Source organism: Hyperoodon ampullatus (assembly GCF_949752795.1).
Source record: "Hyperoodon ampullatus genome assembly, chromosome: 18".
NCBI lineage: Eukaryota > Metazoa > Chordata > Mammalia > Artiodactyla > Ziphiidae > Hyperoodon > Hyperoodon ampullatus.
In genome coordinates, this window is record NC_136931.1 from 50075008 (window position 1) to 50083931 (window position 8924).

An 8924-nucleotide genomic window follows, 5' to 3' on the forward strand; every position below is an offset into this window, starting at 1 on the left:
ACAATCCGGATCAATCACAAACTCAAAGGACGTTAGAGGAGTCATAACGGTTTTTATTTTTTTCTATTTCTTTTCTGATGGTTTTTCTTGATAAGCTTCCTTTTCTTTTTCAACTGTGCCTTGCCTTATTCTCAAATACTTTTTTTTAAAAGCAAGTTACAGGATTGGTATGACTACTGAACGCAGAGGTTCTTGAAGTAGTTTCATCACTTAACTATTCTCTACCGATAAACTTATCACAACCAAGTTCTTCTATCAGAGGATTGATAATTTCAGATGCAGTCAGAGTTATACTAAATGTTAAAATATCAAAATCCATCCTCTGAGGATTCCGCTGATATTCGGCATCAAACGCTGCTTCCCTTGCTCTGCAGGCTTCCACAAATCTCCTGCGGCGTCCTTCAAGCTCCTGAATTCTGCCGGGAGCAATCGGGTAGTGTTCCAGATAGTGGCGGAGGAGCTGCTGATAATTAATTCCTAAAACGCCAAGTGGGTGACGGAGGCGGAGATTCGGCAACGCAGCCTGGCCTGGGCTGTTCCCGGGCCTGGACCGGCGTCTGCCCTCAGGACCCTCTTCCTCTGCTGGCTCCGCCAACAATCGGGCAACCTCTGCAATCCGGGCTTCCCTGGCCGCCGCCGTCGGACCTTCCCTGGCATCCGCCACTGGACCTTCCCTGGCCGCCGCCATCGGACGGTCCCTGGCCTCCACAGGCCGCGCTGGGGCCGGCTCCCGCCTCCCGCCGCCTACCTCCGCCTGCGGGACGTCGCCGTTGTCATTCGCCGCGCCCTTCGGTGGGACACTGCTGTCTGCGGGCAGCTCGGACATCCCGGACCGCGGGGTCAGCTCGGCCGCTCTCAGAAAAGCTGGAATAACGGTACAACGCGATCAGCGGTGTGCACCTAAATGCGCGTGCGTGAGCGCTGTGCATACGGGTCAACGCTGTGGGCAAACCCACGTGCACGAGCGTAGGGCCTGCGGCTGAACCTAAGAGCACTGCGCATGAGTCATCCCCACGCGCCTGCGATCTTCCAGGTGCCACCTAGCGGCCGGAGGAGCCAACAAACACACCTGAAACCTTCCCCTGTTACCCAGAATGTCTAAGGGCGGAGTCGAGCCTTGTTTTACATTTCAACCAGTTTAATGTTTACAAGGAAAGTCCCACAAGATCGCTTCCTGTTGGCTTTCCCAAGATTACATCCTAGGATGCCTCTTCCTAACTTTCTTGTTCTCTAGTGATTATAATGCCACCTCTATTATATACCCAGATAGTTTAGACTCATGGGTTATTTGGGGGGTATTTTTCTATTTATTCATTTGCCTATCTTCACCCATACCAATCCTCTTAATTACTAAAACTTTGTAATAACGTTCCCTTGTTATTTAAAAAAATTGCTTTGGCTATTTTTGGACATTTATTTTTTTTCTAAATCTTTTTCATACAATATAACATGCAGGAAAAAATATACAAAATATAAATATACGGCTGAATGATTTATCGCAACGTGAATGTCCATGTAACCACCACTTGGGTCAAGGAATTGAATATTTCTAGTATCCAAGAATCCTTTCCGCCTTCTTATCACTATTGTCTCCTTTCTACCCAGAGGTAACTACTATACTGATATGTATGGTAATCATTTCTTTGCTTTTCTTTATGTTTTACTACCTAGGGGTGCATTCTGATACTGTAGTTTAATTTTGCTTGTTTTTTTGAATTTTACATACTCTTGTGTCTCGTTTCTTTCCCACAACATTATTTTTATGAGATTCACCTATGTTTTTCATTGTGCTTATAAATACTTCATTTTCTTTTCTTTTTTAAACATCTTTATTGGAGTATAATTGCTTTACAATCGTGTGTTAGTTTCTGCTTTATAACAAAGTGAATCAGCTATACATATACATATACATATATCCCCATACCTCCTCCCTCTTGTGTCTCCCTCCCACCCTCCCTATCCCACCCCTCTAGGTGACTTAATTTTCTTGATAGTTACATATCCATTACCATTATTTTTATGTGTTCCATAATATTACAACATTCATCTTAAATACTGACTCTCCAATTAACTTTTTCTTTTTCTAATTAACGTGAGAAACATCATATAAGGAAATTCCGCCTTTGATTTTGCTAGTGATGACCCCCATGGTGGTGCCGTGATTCATGGGCATCAGTAAATAAGTTTAGTGACTCGTTCTCTGCCCTGTCAGGAGTAGCTATTCTGAGGCATTAGGTCTCACCTACAGATCATGAGGTTTCTTTTTTTCTTTTTTTTTTCTTTTTTGCAGTACGCGGGCCTCTCACTGTTGTGGCCTCTCCCGTTGCGGAACACAGGCTCCGGATGCGCAGGCTCAGCGGCCATGGCTCACGGGTCCAGCCGCTCCGTGACATGTGGGATCTTCCCGGAGCGGGGCACGAACCCGTGTCCCCTGCATCGGCAGGCGGACTCTCAACCACGGCGCCACCAGGGAAGCCCGCATTTTCTTTTTAAAATTTATTTATTTATTTATTTTTGGCTGAATTGGGTCTTCGTTGCTGCACACAGGCTTTCTCTAGTTGCGGCGAGTGGGAGCTACTCTTCGTCGTGGTGCGCGGGCTTCTCATTGTGGTGGCTTCTCTTGTTGTGGAGCACGGGCTCTAGGCGTGCGGACTTCAGTAGTTGTGGCTCGCGGGCTCTAGAGCGCAGGCTCAGTAGTTGTGGCGCACAGGCTTAGTTGCTCCACGGCATGTGGGATCTTCCCAGACCAGGGCTCGAACCCGTGTCCCCTGCACTGGCAGGCGGATTCTTAACCACTGCGCCACCAGGGAAGCCCCGAGGTTGCATTTTTGTTTTCCTGGTCCAAGCACCACATTTATAAAACACAACATCCAGCCTATGTGCTGCTTCAAACACAGCTTCACCCCAGCATCTGGGCAATGACTAAGTGTGTGGCTCCTTTAAGACAGCTCCCAGGCTAGTCTGGAGACCAAAGGTCCATTGCTGCTACCCTCAGGCTGCCTGGAAAATCACAAATATTTAATAGAAGAATCCCCAGACTTGTATAATAACATATACTATTAGAGGGGGAACTAGAAATTGCAGTAATTTGCTATAATACTATGGAGGCAGATATCTGTCCTGCCTTTTGAGGCCCCAAATCACCTTCCAGCTGAAGCTGAAAGGCCCTCCCATTATCCAGGGATAAGAATAGCTCTAGAGAAAATTATGGTGTATTAAACAGAAGTGCTCATGTGGGGAGATGAAAGCAAAAATTTGAGATAGAGTCCAGGTTAGCTATTGCTCCCAAGACTGTTCCTGTGTAGCGGCTGTAGCATCTTTGTCTCTGACTCACCGCCAGCATTTCAGAATCATTTGAGGACAGTTTTAGTCATGGTGCAGACTAAACAATTAAGGGAGCTGATATCAGGGGCTCCACGCTGGCATATTTTTACAGGAAAAAATAGAGAATTTAAACCCGTGGTCAAACAATTAACATTTTAAAAGAGGAGGTGAAGAGTTTATAAGGAAAGGGACTGGATCTTCTTCTCCCAAAGGCTGCAAAAGCCTGTCATAAATAGCACTGGTGGGATATTTATCCTTACTGGGAACAAAGACTTCCTTTAAAGGATAAATACACATGTTGACCTAAATCAGTACTTTTGTGGATATGGGTTGAAACCACAACTCAGAATCTGAACCTGGCTCAGGAGAATTGGGGAAATCGTGATGTCACTCTTGCCTCTTTATTACCCCTGATTATTCTAGGCCTTACATGTTCTGCTCACTAGATGGGCTTGAGCTGACTTAATGGTGGATATAGGTGCTTCTTTCTCTAAGGGGATTTTCCAGATTTGCTTATCTCTCCTGAGATATTTAATGCTGTGGTGATTGTTACTGTGCTAGATTAATTGTAAAAGTGGCCCCAATTCTCCATCCTCTCTGTTTCTACACCCTTTGTAATAATAGTTTGTAACTCTTCTCATCAATAGGTAGATTCCTTTTCTCCATCCCTTGAATCTGAACTGGCCTTGTGACTTGCTTTGACCGATAGGATGTGGCAGAAACACAGACATGTATAATCAAGTGCGGCTCATTCATCCTGGAATGTAAGTGAGCAGCCCTTTGAAATTAAATCAAATCAGACTGAAACCTGAGGAGCCTCTTCTCAAACTGCCCCATATCCCTTTGTACCAGAAGCAGAGGAGGGTGTTCAAAAGTTATCTGTAATGCCGTAAAAAGTGCCACCTATTTTTTACTTTTTGTCTATTCTAGCACCCAAAACAGTGTCTTTTATTTTTTTATATAGTGTGTGCTCAACAAATATTTATTGAATTAGAGTGAAGTCCACTTAGGACTTTAAGCTCCCTCTCCCCCACCACTGACTTTCATATACCAAGGTATCCAATATTCCTGAAGCTACTTTGTAGCCTCCCAAATTTCAAAAGCTAAATGAATGACATGAAACTCACAAACATTCATTCAGTGGGTTTAAAATATCTTGTCCAACAGGTGTGCAAAGAAATTAACCACTTTGCTTGACTTTCTTTTTTTAATATTTATTATTTATTTAATTATTTTTTTTGGCTGTGTCAGGTCTTAGTTGCGGCACATGGGATCTTTGTTGAGGCATGCGGGATCTTTCGCTGCAGCGCTCAGGCTCTTTGTCACAGTGTGCGGGCTCTTTGTTGCAATACACGGGCTTCTCTCTACTTGCGGTGTGTGGGCTCCATAGTTGTGGTGCGGGATAGAGAGCGAATGGGCTCTGTAGTTTGCAGCATGTGGGTTCTCTTGTTGAGACACAGGAGCTCAGTAGTTGTGGTGCTTCAGCTTAGTTGCCCCGCGGCATGTGGGATCTTAGTTTTCCCCACCAAGGATTGAACCTACATCCCCCGCATTGGAAGGCGGATTCTTTACCACTGGATCACCAGGGAAGTCTTACTTGACTTTCATCTGTATCTTTTTGCTTTTCTTTCATCTGTATCTTGTCAAAGTTCTGAAGTTACCAAAGAAAATAACCCATGCCATTAATCTACTGCCTAGGACACAATATTTCTGCAGGAAGTGTGACAGCTCTCCAACCACGACAGCTGTTCTCAGGACCTAGAAAAACTCAACCTGTTTTGAGTTTCACAAATGCATCTCTTTTTATTTGTGACTTGCTATTGCCAACAATGGAATTAGGATATTGATCAGCCACAAACCACTAATAAAATGATCCCAGAATTGCTCTTCCACAAGAAAATATAGAAATGCCCCCCACCTCACCCCATCCCATAAGCAAACCCTAACTTGAGCCCAAGAATTAATTCTAATTATATCAAAATTACTTTCTTTTACCCTCAAAATATTGGCATTGTACTGGAAATACTGATACAAAACCACAGTGACATGTGGGCTTCCCTGGTGGTGCAGTGGTTGAGAGTCCGCCTGCCGATGCAGGGGACACAGGTTCGTGCCCCGGTCCGGGAAGTTCCCACATGCTGCGGAGCAGATGGGCCCGTGAGCCTGCACGTCCGGAGCCTGTGTTCCGCAACGGGAGAGGCCACAACAGTGAGAGGCCCACGTACCGCAAAAACAACAACAACAAAAAACTGGTTACATATATTGTGGTACATCCTTAGAATGGAACAGTGCACCTTTGTAGAAGATTGTAGGAAGATTTCTATGTATGGACTTAGAAAGGTTTCTAAGTTACAATGGTAAGTTAAAAACCGAGGCATGAACTAGGATACATATCCTTTGTGAAAAATAACCTATATTTGTATTTGTGTTTTAGTCTATGAAGACACTTTGGAAGAACACATAAAGAACTAATAACTGTGATTATCTGTGGGGTTGTAGTAGGAACTGGGTGGATGGGAACAGGCAAGGAAGACTTTTCACTGTATATTTTATACCTTTGCTCTTTTGAGCCTTATGAAAGTATTACCTATTCAAAAGATAAAATAAATAAAAATTTAAAAGTGAAATATGTCCTTTTCATATTTCAGATGTTCTTGGAAACGCTCTAACACATAAGATATACAATATATGCTTTGTTCTATTTTGATTTTACCTGTCATTTAAAATATTTTAGGGCCTGCTCGCCCCAACTAGAGAAAAACCTGCGTGCAGCAACGAAGACCCAATGCAGCCAAAAATAAATTAATAATAAAAAAAAATCTTAGGGGACTTCCCTGGTGGTCCAGTGGTAAAGAATCCGCCTTCCAATACAGGGGACGTGGGTTCGATCCCTGGTCGGGGAACTAAGATCCCACATGCCACGGGGCAACTAAGCCCACACACTGCGACAAAAGATCCCGCATGCCGCAACTAAGACCTAACGGAGCCAAAAATAAAAAGTAAAAATAAATAAATAAAATAAATATTAACAAAAATCTTGGAAAAGACAAAACTAATCTTCCACTAAGTAATCAGTCTTCGTTGATTATGACACAAAGGAATTACAAATTCTGAAATTTCAAAAGTTCCTCAATAGTCTTCCATTCCTAATCTTCCAGGTGTTAAGTTTAGAAACTTGGGTCTTGTAGTTATTTCTTTTCTCAACTTGGTTAATATCCATGGGCTTTGCTATTGGCAAGTTGTTGAGTCATGCTTTATTCTTGTAAAACAAACCTTTGTAGTGAGGCAAACATAAAAGATACTTTCCACAATGCAGTGAAAAGAATCTGCATCAATCAGGATTTTTCTAAAAACAGGCTTCAAAAGACCCAAGATTTACTCTCCCTGTTTTCTCGTTTCCTGATGATATTCTTTTTTTTCAACTGTGTAAGAACTGCTTTCTTTTCCCTTATTTACAGTCCACTCCACCTGCCCCGATAAAAATGTTTTAGTTGTAGGATTGGCAAACGACTCTGTCTTAAATGAATCCAAAAGAGAATGGCAGGGTTCTCTGAAGTAGCTTCCTCCTCTTCCGATGTACAGGACATCGCGTGTAACTATTCCCTGTGTTTCAGCTCATCGCAGCCGAGTTCTGCAGCCAGGTGACTGAGAGCCACAGATGTAAAGAGATCTTCGATAAATGTATAATCAGACAGACGCTGGGATAACGCGTTTGCCAGCTGGCATCGTGGGCTACTTCCCTTGCTCTACACACATCCGTAACACACCCAGTTGGGTTCGTCAAACCCTCTTAAATCGGCTGCCGTGGGCGCTGGGCACCTATTCCCCACACCAAGGCTGCGCCTGTCCCAAGTCAGGTTTCGAAGCCTTCGGGCTCGCGTTGCGGTCGTGGGAATTCGGCAGGGTCGGGGCCATTCCCCTGCCGGGGCGACTCTCGGGGACTCCCTTCCCCGCGTGGCCCAGCCACAGGGCCTTCTCTGTCCTCGTCCGTCATCCGGGCTTCCCTGGGCTCCGCAGGCCCCGTAGGGGCCGGCTCCCGCCTCCCGCCGCCGACCTCCGCCTGCGGGACGTCGCGGTCACCATTCGCCGAGCCCGTCGGCGGAACACTGCTGCCTGCGGGCAGCTTGGGCATCTCGGACCGCGAAGCCCGCGCGGCCGCTTCTCAGAAACTTTGGAACAACGGAACAGCACAATTGTGCGCGTGAACACGTCAGCGAGTGCGCATGCTCGTGCGTATCTCTGTGCGCGTGCGTGCACGTGAGCGTGTACGCTCGCGCGGGTGTATTTAACTGGCATGCTTGTGTGGTGACCGTGCCTGTGAGAAGGTTTATAATGCTAAGTTTCGGCGAGGCTTTTGTTGCTGTTAGTGCCCAACGAATGACAAGGGCTGCTTCATACTTTTAAGTTTTAGTCAAGAATTCTTGGTAAGGCACACCTACACCATCTCGGTCCTTATTTTATTTTTTTTTAAAGATGTTGGGGGTAGGAGTTTATTAATTAATTAATTAATTTTTGCTGTGTTGGGCCTTCGTTTCTGTGCGAGGGCTTTCTCTAGTTGTGGCGAGCGGGGGCCACTCTTCATCGCGGTGCGCGGGCTTCTCACTGTCGCGGCCTCTCTTGTTGCGGAGCACAGGCTCCAGACGCGCAGGCTCAGCAGCCATGGCTCACGGGACTAGTTGCTCCGCGGCATGTGGGATCCTTCCAGACCAGGGCTCGAACCCGTGTCACCTGCATTAGCAGGCAGATTCTCAACCACTGTGCCACCAGGGAAGCCCTCGGTCCCTGTTTTATTTTAGAAAAGCTGTGCAACTTTTTTTTTTTTTTTTTTTTTTTTTGCGATACTTGGGCCTCTCACTGTGTGGCCTCTCCCGTTGCAGAGCACAGGTTCTGGACGCGCAGGCTCAGTGGCCATGGCTCACGGGCCCAGCTGCTCCGCGGCATGTGGGATCTTCCCGGACCGGGGCACGAACCCATGTCCCCTGCATCGGCAGGCGGACTCTCAACCACTGCGCCACCAGGGAAGCCCCAAAGGTGTGCAACTTTTGATGCTGGAAACCTGAAACTGCCCTCCCATGTATGCTGTTGCGTCATAAACTCTTGCCCCTCTTGGCGTTCCTCACCTCCTTTTCTCTTTCCCGCTTTTCTCTTTCCATTCCTTTCCTCTCCTCCCCTCTCTTTCCCTTCTCCTCCTCCTCTCTTCCCCTGCTACCTTCTTCCATTCCCCCTTTCTCTCTTTACCTCTGTCCTACCGCTTTTTCATCTTCCTTCTTCTCCCAGCCCCCTTCCCTTCCATTTCTTTCTCCCCACCCCTTGCCTTTCATCTTAAGTCTAAGTCTCTGACAGGCTCCTCTGCCTACCCGACTGTTGTAACGTCCCAGACTTTCAGCCCAGACTGCTTCTAATTTCTAGGGGAACTGTCTTCCAGACTCCCTTGTAATGCCGCCTCTCTGCTTGGGTCTGTTTCTGGACTTCTGCTCTTTTCTTTCCCCTTCCCCTTCTTCTTCCGAGCTGTGTGGCATGCAGGATCCTAGTTCACCTACCCGGGATCGAAGCCTGTGCCCCCTGTAGTGGAAGCCTGGAGTCTTAACCACTGGACCGGC

General features: G+C 46.2%; 1 protein-coding gene across 1 annotated transcript; it reads right to left on the minus strand.

Annotated features, from left to right (window-relative positions):
* Positions 1–214: 214 nt before the first annotated feature.
* Positions 215–969, minus strand: LOC307066750 (EP300-interacting inhibitor of differentiation 2-like; the record flags this gene model as incomplete). The annotated part of the gene is made up of 1 exon (XM_079723994.1): positions 215–969. The coding sequence occupies exon 1, from the start codon at positions 824–826 to the stop codon at positions 215–217; it is 612 nt and encodes a 203-aa protein (XP_079580120.1). The 5' UTR covers positions 827–969.
* Positions 970–8924: the final 7955 nt, after the last annotated feature.